Below are 22046 nucleotides of genomic sequence, written 5' to 3'. Positions count from 1 at the left end.
ATAAAAATTATGCAGGATACATTGCCAAAGATGAAATGGTATTTGGTTTTCTTTAGGCTGTATTTATATAAATATGTGGTGTCTGTTCCAAAATCATGGTCACTCCTATAATTCTGATATGACTTACTGTACATTATCAGTAATACTTATAATTGTTATGTTAAATTATTGTGTGCCGCAGAGGTAACACATTTCCTTATCAATTGTGTCTTTGACTATGACTGCCCTAAAACTCTTTGTCATCCACAGATAATTGTTGTCTTGTTTTGGTCCTCTTTAGGAGGTGGTTTTATAATCAGCTATAAAACTCTAACGGGTTTTCTTCAATGCAGGTTTTTTGATAACTTTGCAGACTGTGACATTAGAATAGAGGAAAAAACTTTCAGGACTCTCATGGGGAGTTGAAATGTTCATGAATATCAAGCAGAACAGGAGTTAACTGTGTAAAATGAACTGATAGAAGACTAAAGTAATCTTTTTGATTTGTGCTTTAAATGTTGCTGATCCTTCGTTTTGCTTTTTTCAGAGTCAAGGAAACTTTTCTTTTGAGCTATTGACAACTTTAACAATTTAGTATACTCCTATAGACACAATTTGGAGCATATTTGTTTCTCTCTACCTGATTTCTCCAGAATTTGGAAACTATTTGTGGGTATTCTTAACTTATGGCAATACAGTTATTTGCATAAGTGCAATAAGAATCTATTTTCATTTTGCAACAGGACACAATTGGAGAAATTGGTTATTTTACCAAGGTTTTAATGGTGTGCATTCCTTTAAGGAATCAAACTTGACTTACAGAGTCAATAAAAGCCCTTGGGGAAACTGACCTCATACCTTCCCTGTACAGTGGTAAGTAAAGAATTCTACTTTCTGACAGGCCCAGGAGCTCCAAGTTTATCTTGGAACCTCAGGAGAAAAGGATCACCCAACTCATAGGTATTAGGTGGCACAAATTCATCATTGGGTTCAGCTTTAAAAAAGTCTTATCTGAAATTCCTTCTATGGAGCAAAGTCCCATCAAAGACGATTTAAAAGCCTATGTAAAAAATAATTATTCTTGCTGCACTGTATGCAAATAATTAGGACAAGTATAGTAAAGCAAATCAGTCCTACCATGATTTGTCTTTAAAAATGGGAAACTGGAGAGAGAAAAATTATGTTTCAAAGCTGTAGTGCACCTGTTGTTAAATTCTAGTCTTGCCTGATATTTTTCAATTTTATTATTTTCTACAGTTTGGACTGAACTCTAATATTTTTTGGCTATTAATTTTCAAAACAGTGTTTTCAATTTTTTTCCCCTTTTTCCCCTTTTCTCCTAATTTGGCGTCCCTGAAAACAAAACTGTGCTTACGTAAAGCTCTGCAAACTGAGGCTAGACAACTTGAACTTCAGAAGACAATAACCACCACCTATTTACATACCTAAGCCACTTTCATACCTGCCTACTGATATATGGACTTCAGAGTAATGTGGCCAACATCAATTTTCCAAAATGGTTCTTTTGTTTATTGTTGTTGTTCTCCCTTCCTCCCTCTATTTTCTCCATAGGACATGAGACTTCACAACTTTCTAAAAATGAGCTTTCCTAATAACTCAGGACCTACCTGTCTAGGAATAAATCATCCTAGCCATGAGATATCAGATAAAAAGACAAAACCTGGAACCAGAGACTAATTTTCTCCAAAAGATTTTTTTTTTTTTTTTTTTTGAGATGGAGAATGGCTCTGTCACACAGGCTGGAGTGCAGTGGCATGATCTCGGCTCACTGCAATCTCTGCCTCTCAGGTTCAAGCAATTCTCTTGCCTCGGCCTCCTGAGTAGCTAGGATTACAGGCGTGCACCACCACACCCAGCTAATTTGTGTATTTTAGTAGAGACGATGTTTCACCATGTTAGCTAGGCTGGTCTTAAACTCCTGACCTCAGGTGATACACCTGCCTCAGGCTCCCATAGTGCTGTGATCACAGGTGTGAGCCACCATGCTCAGCCTTCAAAAGATTTTTTTAGAAGAAAAGAGGGGAGATGTGAAAGAAAAATATCTTGGGTCCCCCAAATCACTAAGCTAAAGGGAAAAGTCAAACTGGGAACTGTTTGGCATAAACCTGCCTCCCATTCTATTCAAAGTCACCCCTCTGCTCACTGAGATAAATGCGTATCTGATTGCCTGCTTTGGAGAGGCTAATCAGTAACTTGAAAAAATGCAGCCACTTGTCTCTTATCTACCTATGCCCTGGAAGCCCCGCTGTCCACTTCAAGTTGTCCCACCTTTCCAGACCAAACCAATGTTCATCGTACATACATTGATTGATGTCTCATGTCTCCCTAAAATGTATAAAACCAAACTGTGCTCTGACCACCTTGGGCATATGTCGTCAGGACCTCCTGAGGCCGTGCCATGGGTATGTGTCCTCAACCTTGGCAAAATAGACTTTCTAAATTAACTGAGGCCCGTCTCAAATTTCTGGGGTTCACAGTCCCTTGGGTAAACGTTCAACAAACCAGGACCTCACCCTTTCTTAATGATACCCTGATTCATACAGTGCTCAAAAAATTTGTTAATTTTGACAAACCACAATCTATACCTTGAGTTTTAAATCCCATTTTCTTCACTATCAATACAATTCAAAGTTTTAATATTTTTCTCAAGTTTCAAATGACCCCACACACTGTACAGGAAGTCTTCACTTAACACCATGAACAGGTTCTTGGAAACTGCAATTTTCAGTGAAATGACATATAGCAGGTCCTCAAATAACATTTTTTCCTTCAACGTGATTTCATTATGACATTGATGAGAAAAAGAAAATTGGTTTTCTTATATGCCATTTTTCTTAAAATCATAGTCTCTAAGAACCTATAGATGACGTTAAGTGAAGACTGACTGTATTTCTTTCAACCTCTTTCTTTTCTTCCCTCATTCCTTCACTCATTCAGCAGAAACTGAGAGATGACTAAGTGCCAGGAAGTGTGCTGTCCTGGAATTCACATTCAAGTGAGAGATATAAATAATGAATTCCAATTCCAAAGGAGAAGGGAAGCAATAGGAAGCTGTACAAAGGCCAGCAGGCACTGAGCCCTGCCCACCGTGTTCCCCAGCTGGAGTCCAGAGCCATAATTACCACTAGCACAGCGCTTTGCAGCATGGCTTCTAAGCTCTCCTTTGCTCTTGCTCTGTGCTCCTCATGCCCTCCCCACACACCCACAGCTCCCAGAGGTGAACTTTACAGTGTGCTAGCACTGTGCTAAGCACTCTGCATACATTAGCTCGTTTAATGCAGTCACACAATGAAGCAAACATTATTATCTCCATTTTACATAGAGGCAAACTGAGGCTGGGGCAAGCTAAGTGGTGTGCTGGTAAGTAGCAGAGTTGCCTCTTTTAACCATGACCCTACACTGCCTCATGAACCTGAAACACATGTGAGACCAGGATATGGGTGGTGGTCATTTTCTTGAAGGTTAAAAAGCTCTTTACCACAGATTTCCATTTCAAAGCTGCAGTGTTTCAGGAACAGATTAAAAAAAAAAAAAAAAAAGAAAAAGAAAGAAAAGAAAAAGTAGCTCTTTTCTGAGTGTTCTAATGGTTGAATAGAAAATATGGGGTTGGTAGGCCAGGAAGCTGTCATCACCTCTCTTCATTATACTAATTGCTCTGAAGATGAAATAAGGTTTGTTTCTCCCTTCTTATCCTACTCATAGTCCTAGCTCTGCTACTTCAGAATTGTATCTGCTATGGGTCAAGGGAGGCTTTTTTCCCCCTCATTATACGGAGACTAAAACAGGCCCGTAGCACGTGGACAACTCACACTGGTGCACAGCCAGTGAGAGGTAGCCCAATGTCCCAGCAACTGTCCTCATTCGTCAGGGTGCCCCAGTGGCTGCCCTTTATTTCAACCAGGCATGCCTCACTCTCTCCCATACAAGCAGTTCTCACTCTAACCTTTGTATAATATATATTTTTTTCACAACTTCTTCCCATCCTAGGACAGCCTCTTCCTCCCAATATCCACCATACTATCTGAGCACACTTAGGCCTCTATGCCCACTCCAGCCTAGTCTTTCTCCCCTTTACTGTTACTGCCCTGGACCTCACCAGAGATTAGCATCAGTGTCCCATTTTATGACCTAATTATGCCACATGCATTGCACTTGCCTGCTGCAATGCACGCCAACCTGCTCAGGCAGGGCCAAATCTTCTATTACAATACTACGGGGATATTCCCATAGCAATGTAGTTCTGAGACTATAGGAGAGATGGATACATAGTTTGTAGCTGAAGTCTGTGTAATCTACTAGGCTTAAAGCATCTCTTTTCTGCATGTTTTCAAGCAGGGATGCTGAATTCTACATGTAATGATACGTTATAGACTCTACACACATTGGAACCTCTCACATCCTCTCAACTCACCTCTTACTCCAGCCCCCTCTGCAGCCTGTCTCCCCTAGCTGTCCCCCTGTCCCCCACCCCCCTGAGAAACAACCTGACAACGCCTCACCTTTTGCCATGCTATGCACCCAGGGCTTCTCAGAGACAAAGCGTGGAACCATGCCTGAAACTCACCACTGCTGTAGAACAGTGCAGCAGAGTTAATCTCTAGGAGCTCCCTTACCAACAGGGAAGGATAAAGTCCATGGATAAACGCTTGCCCCTTTCGTCCTCAGACAGACAGTTCTGAGGCTCTCTGAGGTTCCTGCAGGACTGAGCACCTTTCGTTAAGGCAGTGGCCAAGACAACCACTTTCCCTTCTTCCACTTTTAGCTCTGACCTTCAATCCTCCTCCCTGCTGGGCATTTCCTTCCAGGCTCTGCTTTCTGCCCTCCCCTCCCCCTCTCTTATGTTTTAACGACTAATGTCAAGGTCCCGCTGAGGAAAGGTCTTATATAAGCCTGTTCTCAGAATATTAAACACTTACAGTGTTCTGCTGGTTATTTGAAGGAGGACAGTTAGAAGGACTACATTCTAGCCAGGACTGCCCTACTTACTACAGAGAAACTTTTGCTGGATTAGGAAGTAACCTAGGGCAAAGCACTTCGACTTTCTGGGCAGGGTTTCTCAGCTGTAAAAATGGGTAATAGGGACCCTGGCTACTTTGCGGGGCTTGGGGGATCAAAGGAGATGTAAAGAGGAGGTTATTTCAAAACCGAAGGAGCTGAACAATAAAAGAATCTTTGGGTTACTCTGTGGCAAGGAAGGTAGACCACGGGGTGGCCCCTCAGGGGTTTCCAGTGCTCCACATTTCAGAGGAGTCCAGGGCGCTCCCAAAGCGCCCGGGTCGCAGAGCAGCTGGGTTCACTCTAAGCTGCCCGCTGCAAACCCGCGGTGTTTTCCAGAATCCGGGTGGTTTGCAAACCCGGATGTCAGGCTCCTTGTCCTGGAGATTCCCAAATCGCTCACCCACAACTCCTCTTCGGCCTCCCCCGGAAAGGAGAGAGGGGGGCTGCGAACTGGAAGAGCAGGGAGTGTGCGCTGGGCAGCCTCACTGCTCCTGTCCCCACCCCAAACGCAGGAATTTCTGGGATGGGCAGATGGCTCACCCCTCCTCCTCCTCCTTCCTCAAGCCGCAGTGGGTAGGGCGGGGAAAACGCGGGGGACTTTCCCGCGTCCCAGCCAGAGCCCCGAGTGTCCGTTCACTGTGGCGACAGGGGTGGCGGAGTGGGTCTCCAGGGCCCGGGAGTGTCGAGGCCCCCGGAGGGGTGGGGCGCGGAGGAGGCTGCGGATCCGCCTCCGCGCTGCAGGGCCGGGTGCTTGGGGTGCGGCTGTGGGCTCCCGGGACAAGGGGCGCCCGGCGAGCCCAGTGGTTAGCGATGCTTCTGTCGCCGTCGCTGCTGCTGCTGTTGCTGCTGCTGCTGCTGGGGGCGCCGAGGGGCTACGCTGAGGACGTGGCGGCGGCGCTCACCCCCGAGCGGCTCCTGGAGTGGCGGGGTGAGTCTCCCAGGGTCGGGGACTGGATCGGTACGTTGGGGAGGGGGGTCGGGGTGGTCGAGGGAGAGGAAGAAGGGGTGAAGCTAGGGGCCAAGCTGGCGGGCAAGGGCGGCCGCGTTTGTAGGGGTTCGTGTGTCAGCAGTCTTGAGCATGGGGGGAGGGAGTGGTGTCCTGCAGCCTCATGTCTAGGCCCAGCACCCTCCTGGCTCCTGCGGGGGTCCGGCGGCGGGGGGCGGGGCTTGGTCTCGCAGGCAGCTCCTCTCGACTCTGGCACCCGGAGCCAGCCCGGAATAGGAGTGTCGGAGAAGTTTCAAAACGGAAACTTTCCGAGAGCTGCTTATTTGGACCGATCGCATCTCGGATAAATGATGGCCAAAAAAAAAAAAAAAAAAAAAAAAAAAAAAGGCTCAGTTCGTCCCCTTGCAAAACAAGCGCTCAGAGTGTGCGCCGCCACCTGCGGAGTGACCCCCAAGCCAGGCCTCCCCAGTCCACCCCTTCCTGAAGGAAAACTTTTTTTTTTTTTTTTGAGACAGAATCTTGCTCTGTCGCCCAGGATGTAGTGTAATGGCGGGATCTCCACTCACTGCAGCCTCTGCCTCCAGGCGTCAAGTGATCCTCCCATCTCAGCCTCCCGAGTAGCTGGGACCACAGGTGTGCGCCCCCACGCCCAGCTGTTTTTGTATTTTTGGTGGAGACGGGGTTTCACCACGTTGCCCAAGCTGGTCTTGAACTCCTGGGCTCAAGTCATCCTCCCACCTCGGCCTCCCAAAGTTCTGGGATTACAGGCGTGACCCACCGCACCCGGCCTGAAAACATCAGACCAGGTGAGGGAGAGGAGCCCCAGTGACTCCATGAGCTGTGCGATCTGGAGCCTTTGTGCCTTAGTCTCTGTCAGAGGAAAAATGGGATTTGTTATATACATGGGACCCCTGAGAATTAAGTTACTCCCCAAACACGCACCTGCACACACAGACCAATTCAGCAAACACTTATTGAGCACCTACTACACATGAGACTCAGAAGGATGTGTAAAGAGATGGAAGGAGATTTCTGGCCTGCAGGGGTCCGCATTCGAGAATGGGCCACCTCAGGCAGAGAAGCCTGCGCCTAAGTGCAGAAGTCCATATATGCAAGTAGGAGGGGGACAGGAGGGAGTTAAATATGCCAGGAGGAGACTCCAGACAGACTCCATCCTCTCTGCCTTTGGAGATAAGTTTGGAGAGAAGGGGTAACACAAAATGTGATCAATATCTGCGTTCACATTTTTTCCTCCCCAGTAGAATATATCGACATTTTTGAGGTAATCTTTTTTAGACTGTGTTTCCTAAGATCCCTGGAGGCTTAATCAGGGGCAGGTAGAACAAGACCATTCTTATTCTAAAGTGACCAAAGTCAGAGATGCTCTTACCTTCTTGGTCAATTCAGTAAAAATTGCTCCTGTGGATGCACATCTGATCCTGTGGTATGTTTGATTCCTTTCCACTAAGTTTACCATGCAGTGGTTATTCCTTTGCGTTTTAAAATGTGGGTTTTGACTGGGCACTAGGTGGTAGAACAGGGCAGCAGCCCACAGGACAGAAGTTGGACTGGGCCACACAGAGAGTATGTGCTGGTGATCTCTGAGCGAAGGGCTAATCCTTTTTATATGTAGCAGACCCAAATCCTGGCCTAAGACAAATTCTCATCAGTGTCTTCTTTTTGGTAGTCAAGGGCACTCTGAAATTAGAGCCATCTGCTAGCCCTTGTACCTACCAGGTGCAATTTGCAAATCTGACAAGGTCGAAATAGTTGGCATAGAGATTCTTCAGATATGAAAATACTGCTGCTCATTTTCCAAGGAGCACAGAGGTTATCTACCAATCCTCGCACAGGCTCCCTCCCTGATTCCAGTCATCTGCATCAGTAGAATTTCAAGTGTCAGCTAGACGGTATGAAGTCAAGTTTTTACTGTCAATACAAAATGGAAAAACAAAATCTTAACATTGAAAAGGACCTGAGACATTGTCTACTCTAGCCCTCTGTTCTTCAGATGTGGAAATTGAAATATGGCTGCCATGTAGTTAGCCACGCTTTGGGGTGCCTCAGTTTACTGCTGTGTTCACTGTACCACATTGACTCACTTTAGCCACGATTGACATCCACAGAGCAACTGAGAGGAAAATGCACACTCATTTTCATTTCCAATCCACTAATAATGGCTATGTGATATTGTACAGCAGATTATACATACAGCATTTTTATCTGAATTGTTTGATATGTATTATTTATAGATCTGATATGTATTGTAAGCATGCCAGCCTTGGGAGGCAGATGATATATTGTATTGTAATGATTTTCCAATGATTTATCAATAATTCTTGATATGGTTTGGCTGTGCCCCCACCCAAATCTTAACTTGAATTGTATCTCCCAGAATTCCCACGTGTTGTGGGAAGGACCCAGGGGGAAGTAATTGAATTATGGGATCTTTCCCATGCTATTGTCCTAATAGTGACTAAGTCTCACAAGATCTGATGGGTTTATCAGGGATTTCTGCTTTTGCTTCTTCCTCATTTTTCTCTTGCCACTGCCATGGAAGAAGTGCCTTTCGCCTCCCATCATGATACTGAGGCCTCCCCAGCCATGTTGAACTGTAAGTTCAATTAAACCTCTTTTTCTTCCCAGTCTTGGGTATGTCTTTTTCAACAGTGTAAAAATGGGCAATACAATTCTGTATTCAAAAGTCAGTAGATACGGTATTATGCAGTAGTTAAGTTATTGGGTTTCAGAGCTAGACGGTCTGAGTTCAAATCCTGACTATGCCATTTACCATCGTGTGACCCTGGACAAGTACTTCACCCGTCAGTAGCTCAGTTTCCTCATCTGTCAAATGGAGCTAGTAATAGTACTAATCTAAGTGTTGTCCTTTTGCTGCCCTCTCACCATGGCGCCCTCCTCCTCTGGCCAATCCAGACTATTTTGACAGGTTGACAGCCCCATAACAGTTATTTACTACCCTGTGTACAGCACTGTACTTGGCAGGTCTGAAGCTCATCTCCTCCTACCTTTAGTTCAGGCATCCCCAACCTCCAGGCCACCTACCAGTTTGTGGCCTGTTAGGAACTGGGCCGCACAACAGAAGGTGAGCAGCAGTGAACAAAAGAGGCTTCATCTGTATGTACAGCTGCTCCCCATCCTTCACATTACTGCCTGAACTCCACCTCCTGTCAGATCAGTGGTGGCATTAGATTCTCAAAGGAACATGAACCCTATTGTGAACTGCACACGCGAAGGATCTAGGTTGCACTCCTTATGATAATCTAATGCCTGATGATCTGTCAGTGTCTCCTATCACCCCAGATGGGACCGTCTAGTTGCAGGAAAACAAGCTCAGGGCTCCCCTGATTCTACATTATGGTGAGCTGTATAATTACTTCATTATATATTACAATGTAATAATAATAGAAATAAAGTGCACAATAAATATAATGCCCTTGAATCATACCGAAACCATCCCCCACCCTACCACCCCACTGGTCTGTGGAAAATTTGTCTTCTATGAAACCAGTGCCTGGTGCAGAAAAGGCTGGGGACCTTTGTTCTGGTTGGTTATTCCAAGGAGCCTGATCGTGGTTTGTTTTCCCTGATCAGAATCTGAGCCCTTCTTCTAGCAAGTGCTAAGACATGCTAACTTCACTCACTCAAGTACTCCAGATACAAAGAGGACAGAGGGGAGAAAGAAGAAGAGGATGGCGCATCCTGGTGAAAGCTGGGCATAGTCATTGCTGAAGGAAATGATCAGGGGGCAAGTAAAATGGTTTTGAAGCTTTGTTGAGGGTTGAAAAATGATCAATGTGAAAAGGTCCCCAACTAATATCGTAGGAGAGTTTCCTTCTGTAGTGCTCAGCTTCCCAGAGCAGGAGTGGAAAGAACCCAAGTCTGTGTCAGTGCCTGGGCACTCTCAGGGTAGGCTCTTCAAAATGACCAGTGACCAAGGGAGGTGAGGGTGCTGATGAGTGTGTGGTCAGTGTGCTTGCCATCAGGTCCTAACTTGGGAGAATATAGTGAAACAGGGTTGGGTGTACAGGGTGTCTCTTGACATGCTGTGCCAATGGAAAGAGGGGTAGAGGCTGATGACCTCAGTCATTCATTATCTGTCAGGCACTATGTGTTTTATCTCCCTGTTTTACTTGGGCTCATCCAAAAGCAATTCCTGAGACATGTTTTCATTAGGGTGCAAGCAGTTTTTTTTTAGGAGGTGATTCTAGAAAGCATGGTAAGGGAGTGAGGACATGAGACCAAGGAGGGAAGAAAGCCACCACAGGCCACTGGGGCTCAGTTTCACAAAGGACCCTTTGAGGAACTGTATAGAACTCAGTGGACCCACCGACAGGCAAGAAGCTGAAGTATTTATCCACCAACTCCCACCTCTCGCTGTCTAAGGGTCACTCCTGGGGCATTCACCCCCTGGTGCTCCTGGTCTCCCTGAAACACTCAGGCAGAGAGCCACAGAAAGTCACTGGGAGTGCACAGGGACTGTCTGCAGGTGAGTGAGCTCCAGGTTAGAGGGTGTGAGGAGGGAACCAACAGAATCTGCTACCCACCTCCAGATTGGGGAGGTAAAAGCATGAGTAGGATTGACACTGGCCCCAAGAGGCTGAGAGTGCAGGGACAGATACAGAAACACAAACAATTACAAAACAGTGAGAGAGGTCTTATGATAACTAGGGATGAGCAAAGTGCTGAAGGCGTGCAGAGGAGGCGCTGGCCTGGGGAGCTGGAGGCTCATAAGAAAAACATTTGTTTTCCTAAAGGATAAGTAGGCAGTTGCCATATAGGAAAAAGGAGACTGAGCATTCCTGGGAATGCATATTTCGTGTGCAAAGGCACAGGATTATGTGTCAGGCAACAGTAAAAGTTCAGTGAGCTGAAAGTTCCCTTCTGAGCTCTTTTGGATTCAAGGAAAGAGGCCCACTGAAGGTCACTCAAGCAAGCGTGGAGTTGTTGTAATGGTCCCAGGATCTCAAGGGGGACCCAGGACAGGTTCTTCAGGGCAGCCAGATCTTCTGGGACACAGGTACTGGCCTGACATGAAGCATTACTTTATGTGTTTCTCTCTGTCTCTGGGGCTCTATGGTGTCTCCAGCTTGGTTGTTCTATCTGTTGACTAGTTTCTTTGGCTTTGACTAGCAGGACTTTCCTGTGTAGCTCCCTTAGCTTCTTGGGAAGAGTCCCTTAATTTCCTAGGAGAGGGGTCCAGTTACACTCTTCACAGCATGCTAGTCAGTTCCTGTGCTCTGCCCTCGAGTCGAAGGCCTTCCCCTGGCTAATTGGCCATGGTAGGGGCAAGAGGTGGACACAGGGATGGATGCTGCTTCATCCGGGGCTGTGGATGGGGTAGACCACCAGAGTAGGGCCCCAGGCAAAACAAGAAGCAGTAACATGTCTATATTTGGAAGCGTGAGATTGTTGAGGAAGAGTTGGTTGGAGGCACCCTGCTTCCGGAAACAGTCTGGTCCAGTGAATTGGGCACTGCTGAGAAGGGCCTTGTGGGTTTGCACAAAAGGGAACCAGATCGCATGTTTAAGTTTAGAAGTGCCATGTTCAATTTGGGCCTTGAAGAGAAGGTCTCCTGTCACCTTGAAGAGGGTAATTCTGGAGGGCAGCAAAGAAATGGTCTGGATAGTTAAAGCTGAGCTAAGTCAATAACAATAGGAAGATTGAGGAACAGAAAGTTTTGTTCATGAAACAGGGTTTAAAAAGAGGAAAATATATATTTAAAAACAGTAACAAAAGAAAACAGTTAGTGAAGGTTAGGAGATGAGGGAAAATTGCAGAATAGGAGAGGTAGTGGTTATAGAGTGCAAAATCCAAGTTTTGGAGATGGACCTATTCTTGGTAGTAAACAGATCTGTGATATGGTTGTGGGAGTGGTCACCAAAGTGGAGAAGAGGCAAAAGAAGGTCCTCACCACAGAGGAGGTCAAGGAACCCAATGTCCTGAGCAAAGCTAGGTTGGAGTAGAGTTTGGGACTCTTTTGTCAGCAAGCCACAATAAGAAACACATTTTACGTCACAACCCACAGCATATAGGTCTACATATGTATAACTGAAACAATGTTTCATTTTAAAAAAATACTCTTACCTAATATGACATGCTGCCACATTTCCCCCTGTTCCATTCTGTTTTGTTTTGTCTAGCTAGTCATAACATGCTCAGTTGATTGCATGACCATAAATGGGCCACAACCTGCAGTGGGGAAAGCATTGAGTCAGAGTGTTAGGTCGTATGTGTGGAAGCTAAAGTGGCTTTGGGATGTGGAGAACAGCAGAGAGTCTGCTGGTATCAAACCATGGTGAATGTGGGGAAGAGTGGTTCAGGGCTGAGGGCCCCAGTGGCGAGGAAGAGGGGTAGGTGCCACCTTCTGAAAAACAGCGATAAGAGCCACTACCTGGAGGCGGCAGAGGGGAGAAGCTGTAGCCCTGAGATTTCCCACATAGCTTCTGTTTCTAATACAAAGGTAAAAATGCCCCTCTACTGCTTCTAGTATTTTCTAAAAGTTGGGGAGTCGTTACTCTTTGTTGTTTTACTTACATCGACACGTTGTCTCCTCACCTAAACAGGTAGGCAATATTAATACATACCCTTCTTTTACAGATGAAGAAGGGTTAAGCAACTTGTGCCCACAGGAGCTTGTAGCATGGGGTTTGAATCAAGCACTCAGCACTAATGCAAAGGATCCCTGAATAGCCTTGTGACCCCATGGTATGGTTCATTCTGTATCCTGCTGCACGACAGGAGCACACGATTTGGTTTCACAGCAGGAAGAACAGGAGGCCAGCCTCTTGCTCTCTGCAACTCCTCCTTTTCCAAACCCCTCCTTTCACAAGTGGGAGTAGTATTTTCCTAAAGCAGAAATGTGCAAAGCTATTGATTTGTGTATTGTTCTAGGCAATTCTGATGTCTCTAGGCAATGAGCCATTCTACTAATCTGGAGATGGAATTTCAGTAAAAGTGTGATCAGATAGTGGTTTAGCTGCCCTTCCTGGCCATGAATCATGCTAGCCATCTTGACTCCATTTCTCCCGTTTCTGTTTGTCATCCCTCAGCGTTTCTTCCCCTTCATACTTTTCTCATCCCACCTTCTCTGCCTGCCTCCTTTCCTGGCAAGCCTTTGTGAGTCAGCATAGACGTCCAGTTTTCCTGGTCCTATTTACTCTTTCTCGTTAAGCCTCTAACTATTTTCCTATTGTTGGTTGTCACCGTAACTGATACCACACAATGCAGGTTCCAAGCCCATGACAGGAAAGATGGGGCCACACAGATGGCTTAGTTGTCCCTGCAGCTCCCCTTCTTTGACCTAACAATCTGCTTATTTATATCAAGTTATCTGAAGAAACGATCCCCTTGTGTTGCCTCTTCTGAACTCAATCCTAATGCCGCAAATCCTCATGGAATCTATCAAAGTAATCGATTTAAGACATTTATAAACCCTTCCCTCCATTTTTCTTTTTAGAAATTATGCTTGAGAGCCTTTTGGAGATGTTCCAATGCATAGCTAGGAGCATAAATTATATTTTGAACTGATCAAAGCAAAAAGAAATATTATTGTTCATAAAATAGACAAAAGAACACCATATAAACACTATATAAAGTCATTTAGGGAAAAACATTTTATAAAGCCACTCAAGAAAATTAGAAAATTAGAATTAGAATTTCTGTAACTTGGGTTCTGAGACACAGAGCTAAACAAAACAGAAAAGTCATAACCACTTGGCTTTTTAATTTATGATACTTTCCAGACAACTACAGTTCCAAAGAAATATGGAAATAAAATAGTGTTACCACTTCTAGCTTTTGCTATTCTGCTCTTGAGAACTTTTCAATTATGAAAATATAAACAGGAATCTCAAAGTAATTATTTAACTATAAACATTTTTTTCATTTTGCTGCTCTTTGGCACCATTCATATTCAAAGTTAAGATTGGCTTTTATTTTTATTAATATTTATAAAGTGATCATCATAACTGAGATAACCATTATCAAGGTCTTGTGAAGCTAGCACGATTATTTTTTCTTTTTATTATAAATTTAAACTTTTTGTAAAGAAGGGGTCTTGCTATGTTGCCCAGGCTGGTCTCAAACTCCTGGTCTCAAGTTGTCCTCCAGCCCCGGCCTCCCAGAGTGCTGGGATTACAGATGTGAACTACACACCCAGCCCCAGCATTACTATTAAACCCATTGTGCAGATGGGAAAACCAAGGCAGATACTTTCCTAGTTTTAAGCAGTTCTGCCCTAAAAGAAGTGCTCTGTAGTTTGCCAAGGTCTTTTTTCCATAATGTTAACCTTGTTCAAATACAAACAAGGAGAGCTTCATGGGGATATAACCAGTGCAGTCGCACAGAGTCCTATAGTCAGAAGGGCCTTCTTTCCACTTAGGGTTTAAAGCTCCATGGATAGGGGCCTTGGGATTCATAATTATTTCTATCTTTGAAATTGTGTGCTGTGCGTGATGTTCAGTGGAACAATGGAACTCAAGCCAGAGGTTTGGAGCCTCTGTTCAATTCTGCCTGGGGTCCGCTGTCTACCTCCCTGGGATGGGTTCTCAGCTGCCTCCCCCACACTCCTGCCCCACAGTTGCTGCTGCCTTCTGCACACAGTGGCAACCGGGTTGCATTGAAGTTGGGGGACTGGAGGCCTGGGCCCTGGGAGTAGATGCCTTGTGGCATTTACGGGCAGTGCAAAGCAGCATCTGTCACCACTGGACTAGTAGCACTTCTGTGGGTTCTGTGAGGGCTGAGTGGGAACGTGTCACATATCCTCAGTCCAGGTACTAATATTCCAAGCATGTTATAGTTCAGAGGTTGCAATCTCTTGTGGGCCCAAGGGAAAGGGACATTGACTTGACTTCCCCATGTCCAGCCAAGACCACATATTTTCATTGTACCCTGGACCCTGCAAATGATGCAGACAGCCTGAATAAGAATGATAGGGATGGTTGTGACTTGAATTTTGTTTCCCCCCACCACCAAATTCATATAAAAATGAGACTTTACTTGGAGATAGGGTCTTCACAGAGGTAAACGAGTTAAAATGAGGCAGTTAGGGTAGCCCTAGTCTATTATGACTGGTATACTCATAAGAAGGGGAAACTTGGACACAGAAATATGCATAGAGAGATGAAGTGAAGAGACACAGGGAAAAGGTGGTCCTCCAGGGGCCAAGGAGAGAATCCAGGATCCCATCCTTCCCTCACAGCCCTCAGAAGGAACCAACTCTGCCACACCTTGATCTCACGCTTCCAGCCTCCAGAATTATGAGAAAAGAAATTTCTGTCATTGAGGCCACTCAGTTGGTGGTATTTTATTATGGCAACTCTAGTAGCAAATCAATACAGGGACTAACACGCTACCTACCACTAAACGTTGTTTTTTTGTTTTTGTTTTTGTTTTTAACATTTCTACCTTGCACTGTAGTAAATGTTTTTTTTTTTTTTTTTTTTTTAATGGCCATACTCTCAAAGCAGCTAAGATGGATAGCTCATTGTAAGCACTTTTGTTTTCAGTCATGCCATATCATTTCCAGAGTTGTTTTGGTTGATGATGGAGTTATTTTCTGGTTTTGTTGGTTTTTTGTGACCCAGTCTTTGAATCATTTCCAGGCTTTAATATGCAGGCATTTGTGAGGGCATCTTAACAATGTTCTGTCTTTTTGTCCTTGCCCTAACTTGCACTTTGTAATGAGGCACGTTTTTGACTGAGATGGTATATTTTCAACAGAGTGTATAAGGTAATCACGGAGCTGCTGTAAATAATGATTTTTACACCAGCAATGTCTGTTAGGTACTTTCCAGTTAAATAAAGGTAAAACAATGGGAGAAGAGACAAAAAGCTAAAAGGAAGAAGAATGTTTTCAACTCAGTTTAAAAATTCATTGGTAAGATACAGAGGTCTAGCAAAGAATCACGGAAGAGAGAAGATTTTCTGCCAGGGTCAGCAACTGCTAAATGAGGACAGAGCAGGAGGACAGAGGAGGGAACAGGAATGGCCAGGGAGTGGCAAGGACAGTCTGAAAGGGTAAACCCCTCCTGGCACAGGGGTTAGTAACAGGCAATTTGAAGCCTCACAGAACTACAGTCCGGTGGCACTGATTATGCTGGGTTTCATTTTTCCCATATGTGAGAAAGACTATTGTGTGCCTCATGGAACTTGGAGAGGCAATTTGGGGAGGTTAGAGAGAAAAGGGAAGAGAACATGTAAAAAGATTTATCAAGAGGGATCCACGACCCTGTGGAGATGGTGATTATCCAGGTTCAGAAGCTATAGGAGAATAAAGAAGGCTCAGAGTTAAGGACAATGCTAGGACAGAGAAAGAGAAGGAATTTCTGAGACAGGACAAAGAGGTTTCTTAAAAAATGTATTTGGTTAACTTTTTAGTTGATTAATAGAAAGCAATTGACAGGAACTCAAAAGCTTCAGATTAAGAGACACATGAAAACTCAGATGATTTGAGATAAAATGCACATTTTCATGCAGAGAGAGGTAGGAAGGACTGGCCCACTTTTCACTTTGTTCCGTGGATCTGTTCTTTGAAGAACCATGCACATGCTGATTGCTGCAAGCATGGGAAATTCCTCACTTATTGGTTTGAAAGGTCATGTTAAGAATCCAGATTTTCTGCATCACTCGGCCATGAATAGGACTTGATTCAGCAGCTTACAGTATCCCTTCCTGCTACAGAGTAATCTTAGGAATGCAATCGGCTCTGAATCCATTGTTCACTAGATGGAAGAGATAGAGACAAACCCAAATTTGTGAAGCTGGAAAAGGTCAATACATCTCAAGAGAGAAGCTGCTCACCTTCAGATTGGTTACAGAGGAGAGATGCCCTCCCCGTTTCCTTCTGGACTGTGTCCCTGCTGAAACCTAAATACTGTCAGAACAGCAAGGAAATGGACAGAGTCCAGAGAGGCTGCAAGGCAGGAAGGGCGTGAGCCCAGCACTAGCTCTGTGGGTAGATGGAGTAGAAGCAATTTCAAACCTATGGACTGGGGTAGGAGATTGAAATTGGGCTGCAGCCTGCATGCTGTGGCTTTCTAATAGCTTGTCTTACGCATTGCACTTGATGTGAACCATGCACTGGAACTTTTCCTTCCAGTTCCCTTAATGAAGCGGCACAGAGACGGACTTTATGTGTATAGTTGGATTAGGTGAACACCTTCATGATATAATTTATTGATTACCAGAAAGTCCTTTGTTTGCCTAAAATGCCACCATTGAAATTGCTGTTTTATTATTTCTTCCAAGTGTTTTTTGTTAAAAATGCAGAAACTTCACAAAAGCTTAACAGTACAAATCTTATCCTACTCACTTAACACTTCAAACCTTCATTCAGCTAGTTCTAAGAGAAGAGCTGTCTAAAGCTAAAGGGAACACCAAAGGCAAGCAGAGGTGATCAGAAGGGGTGCAGAAGGTCAAGTGGAGGGGCCCCAGGAGAAACTTCCTGTAGGTACCTCCAGTCTGCTGTTCACATAGACAGATCAAACTGCAATAATGCCCCCAGGCTTTAGACTCCAACCTCATGGCACACCATTTTGCTTGTATCTCCTATGTCAAAATATATGTTGGCATTAAGTTATAATTTTTTTCTGTGTATTTCAGGGATTCCCAGGGAGACTATGACTTCCTTGCAGGCAAACACTATGACATATATATCCTTCTGTCTGCAGGGTTCCCAAACCATGCCACATTAAGCACATGCTAGATCTTTGTCGTCTGAAATTTCAAGTCAGCTACTTCAACATGTTTGGCGACAATCTATAGCAGTTTATTTTCTTCTTTCTTAAGTTATAAGTGAATGCATGTAAATAAAGCTAAACCTGGACTGAATATAGTAGATAGATATAAAACTTCTAAGACAAAAATGAATTTGAAAAAAACAAAAGTAAAAGATTGGTTCAGTTAAATAATCTTTACAGTTCCATCCAGCTCTGAAGTTCATGGTTCGGGGTTTATGGGTGAAGTGAGTCTCCTCTGCCACACCTGTCTTCCTTCCAGCACTGCCCTGCTTTGTCCTCCCTAGAAAGTGGGCAAGTATATGTGTGTGCACACTCCCTGCTCAGAGTCTGGTGACACTGAGGGGTCCTGTCCAACTCGCATGTGACATCAGTTGAAGAGCCAGTTCGGTGTCTTAAATTTTGGGTTATTTTCTTTTTTTTTTTTTTTTTGAGACGGAGTCTTGCTCTGTCACCCAGGCTGGAGTGCAGTGGCCGGATCTCAGCTCACTGCAAGCTCCTCCTCTCGGGTTCACGCCATTCTCCTGCCTCAGCCTCCCGAGTAGCTGGGACTACAGGCGCCCGCCACTTCGCCCGGCTAGTTTTTTGTATTTTTTAGTAGAGACGGGGTTTCACCGTGTTAGCCAGGATGGTCTCGATCTCCTGACCTCGTGATCCGCCCGTCTCGGCTTTCCAAAGTGCTGGGATTACAGGCTTGAGCCACCGCGCCCGGCCTATTTTCTTTCTCTTATTTGTTATCACTTAGTTTTTAAAATCTTTTAAAATCATTTTTTTATTTTATTTTAAGTTCCGGGATGCATGTGCAGGATGTGCAGGTTTGTTGCATAGGGAAATGTGTGCCATGGTGGTTTCCTGCATCTATCATCCCAACATCTACGTATTAAGCCCACATGCATTAGCTCTTTATCCTGACGCTTTCCCTTCCCCTGCCACAGGCCTCGGTGTATATTCTTTCCCCCCTGTGTCCCTGTGTTCTTATTGTTCACCTCCCACTTATAAGTGTTATCACTTGTTTTTAAGAGCTTATTGTATCAGTTTGTTGTTGTTGTTTATTTGTTTGTTTGTTTTGAGACACAATCTCACTCTGTCCCCCAGGTTGGAGCGCAGTGGCATGATCTTGGCTCACTACAGCCTCCACGTCCTGGGTTCAAGCGATTCTTGTGCCTCAGCTTCCTGAGTAGCTGGGAATACAGGCACGCACCGCCAAGCCCAGCTAATTTTTGTATTCTTAGTAGAGACCTCAAGTGATTCCCCTGCTTTAGACTCCCAAAGTGCTGGGATTACAGGTATGAGCCATCACGCCCCACCATTAAGGGCTTATTTTGAATGCAATTATAAAGTTTTCTTTGGAATTGATGGAACTCCCTTCTTTTCATTAGCTAGCCAAATTCCCATGATTCCAGAACAAATATACACAGTTTCAAAGGACAGATATTTAGGCAAATAATTTCTCTCTATCTCTAGCATCTTACCCAGTGTCTATGAAGTAGCTGGCATCCAATGAAAGCTAGTTGAAGGAATGAATGTTCCATACGCAGTCATAAAGGTAACACCCTAAACTTTGGTTTAACAGTTGATCAATGAAACATTCTCCTCCCACTCCTTAGAAGAGTACACATTATCTTATGGGGCTAAAGAGTGGATCTGAAATGATCTCCTCCTAAAGGAACTCAGAAGTAGAAAGTAGAACCACTGTCTTCCATGGATTTTATTTTAGAAAAAAAAGGATAGAAATTAGCTTATAAGTTTCTTCTAATAAATCAATCCTTTTTCTCCTCCTAAACTTATAATTATGAAGGGAAGTATAATAACATTTTCCTGCAAAGAGATTTAGTAATTCTGGCAGTACTTCATTAATCACTTAATCAGTGTTCAAGCAGAACTGATGTCCTTGACATGTATAATCAATCTTGATTCCTCCCACATTTGATTTTCATCTTTTAAAAAATCCAGCAACTATACACACTAAGGATTGGTGGCTTATTTTCACATTATAGTTTTGTTAGAGACATTATGTGCATATAATAACAATCAGAATATTGATACCTATATTAAGTCTCCTCATAGTCTGTTTGAAAGTAATTGTTTTCTCTTCAGTGAATTTATGGAGATTAACAGTGCCAGGATCATATTCTATTATAACTTAATGGAAAAATGGGCTCGAGTCATTTTTTAACTTAGTATATTTGGAGGCAGCATGTTGATTATTATTGGTGAACCAGAGCTACTTGCCTATGGCAGATTCTGAAGAACTTTTCTAAAGCTATTTCCTAAATGCAGCTGGCATGGAAATATAAGTAGCACCCCAAAATTAAGCAGCAATGGATTAGGTGTGTCTAATATGTTCTGCTTTGGAAAGGTAATTTTATGATTGCTAGTGTGATACAGAAGTTCCAATTTCTGCCACTCTTTTTCTCTTAACACTTATTAATTTGGAAGTTTAAAAGCATTATTGGCCAGGCATGGTGGCTCACACCTGTAGTCCCAGGACTTTGGGAGGCCAAGGTGGGAGGATTGCTTGAGCCCAGGAGTTTGGAGACCATCCTGGGCAATATATTGAGATCCCGTCTCTACCAAAAACAAACAAACAAAAAATTAGCCAGGCATGGTGGTACACACCTGTAATCCCAGCTACTCAGGAGGCTGAGTTGGGAGGATCAGTTGAGCCTGGGAGGCCAAGGCCTCAGTGAGCGGTGACAGTGCCACTGCACTCCAGCCTGGGTTACTAGAGCAAGACCTTTTTTCAAACCCCCCGCCCCACACAATATTTATTCACCCCAAATGTTAGGTTTGTAATTTTCATGTCCACTTATTCACAGACCACCCGTTTCCCCCCATCTACACACTGCTTGTCAACACCATGTATTTTTCTCTTTCCTATTAAAAAACCTACAGTGTAGACTTTACTGGTGGGTAATGCAGAAAATCAACAGATGAAGGCTCTTAATTCATCACTGCACACATATTTGAACAAATGAGACAAAGATTTTGTTATCTGGTTGTTTGGAGAGTATTTTTCCTCCATAAAAGGTGATAGCGATTGTTTAAAAAAAAAGCGATAGCATTGTTTAAAACTAAAATGTCTGCGCCCACTGTGTGCTGCAGAAACTGCAGTAAAAATAAGCTTTTGTGCTAACAGTGTAAGAGAAGAAGCCTTTGAGGGATGCTGAGATTAGCACTCTGTAGGTTCAACCAGGTCTGCAGCTGGATCTATAGACCAAGAATCAGGAAGTCAGAGGGATAAAGTAATAATGATAGCTCCCATTTCCTAAGGCTTTTCATGGTAGTATGTGGTGTGCTTTTCATGGGTTATTCAATGGAATATCCTTAACATCCCTAAGAGGTGAGTACCATACATAGTCCCAGTTCAAGGAGGAAAGACGAGGCTCACTGAGATGGAGCAATCTGCCCAAAGTTACACAGAGGGTCCGTGATGGTTCTACGTGACTCCAGAGCTCTCAACCACTAGCCAGGTCATCTATATACCTATCTGAGGTGTATAAACTGAGGCACAGTCAGTACGTTGCAGAGCTTATAATACATTTGAACATATATATTAGGTAGAAGCTGAACTACAAAACCATTATAGTAAAATAATTATCCTTTGATGAAAAATTAATGAACTCTAGGTTAACTAGAAAGTAATTAGTAGGTTACAACAAAAATTAAGGTGAACATTCTACCCAGGCATGAAAAGGTGAAAAGGAGAGTTGGACAGAAGGTTAATTATCGGACTCCATGTCACACTGATGAGAGGTGGATTTGATTTTGAATCACTATTGCTAATAACCATGCAGACAAGGCCCTCATTAGGAAAACAAATTTCCTGATCTAAATGAAATCTCCCTAAAACCGTTCATTTTCTCTACCCCACCCCCTCTCTTTTACTCTGATGTACGGTGATCAAAGCAATTCTATGACAACTAATTCAACTCCTCAAATCTATGGCTATAAGTAAGGTCATCAATTATTAAATGAGGTATAGCATTTATTAATACATTGACAATCTTTTTGAAACAGTATCTTAAGTGATTTTGGTAACTGTAAATCAGTTCTCCTCAGGCTGATTAACTTTGGAGAAACCAAAAGAACATTTACCAGAATGAAGCATTGTTCCCTCGTGGATCTGTGAGAAGACCTGTCCTGCACTGTCCCAAACCTCTCCAAGGCCTCTGCCTATACCTGTTCTGCCCTCCATGACACGACCCACCCTAAACCCCAGACATTCAAGGGAACCCTATCATGTCCCTTCAGAGTTTTGAAAAAATAGACAGGAAGTAAAATAGAAAAGGGGAACCCAGCTACTGGGAGAATAAAAGAGTGCCAGGGCCTGACCAGACATGACC

The 22046-nt window shown here is 44.0% G+C and overlaps 1 protein-coding gene across 5 annotated transcripts in view; it reads left to right on the top strand.

Annotated features, from left to right (window-relative positions):
* The first annotated feature begins 5421 nt into the window (after nt 1–5421).
* LOC105493180 (phospholipase A2 receptor 1) overlaps nt 5422–22046 on the top strand; it is a 127864-nt gene continuing 111239 nt past the window's right edge. For 2 of the 5 annotated variants that reach the window (XM_011760659.2, XM_011760658.2), the window contains exon 1: nt 5425–5926. In XM_011760659.2, the coding sequence (XP_011758961.2) occupies nt 5530–5926 (397 nt within the window). In that variant the 5' untranslated portion in view covers nt 5425–5529. Of the gene's footprint in view, nt 5927–22046 lie in introns of all 5 variants that reach the window. The other 3 variants (XM_011760660.2, XR_011609804.1, XM_011760657.2) reach the window with 3 other exon arrangements.

The sequence above is a fragment of the Macaca nemestrina genome, chromosome 11 (assembly GCF_043159975.1).
Source record: "Macaca nemestrina isolate mMacNem1 chromosome 11, mMacNem.hap1, whole genome shotgun sequence".
Classification (NCBI taxonomy): Eukaryota; Metazoa; Chordata; class Mammalia; order Primates; family Cercopithecidae; genus Macaca; species Macaca nemestrina.
Note: the sequence above shows the minus strand (reverse complement) of the source record. Positions and strands in the feature narration are given on the sequence as shown.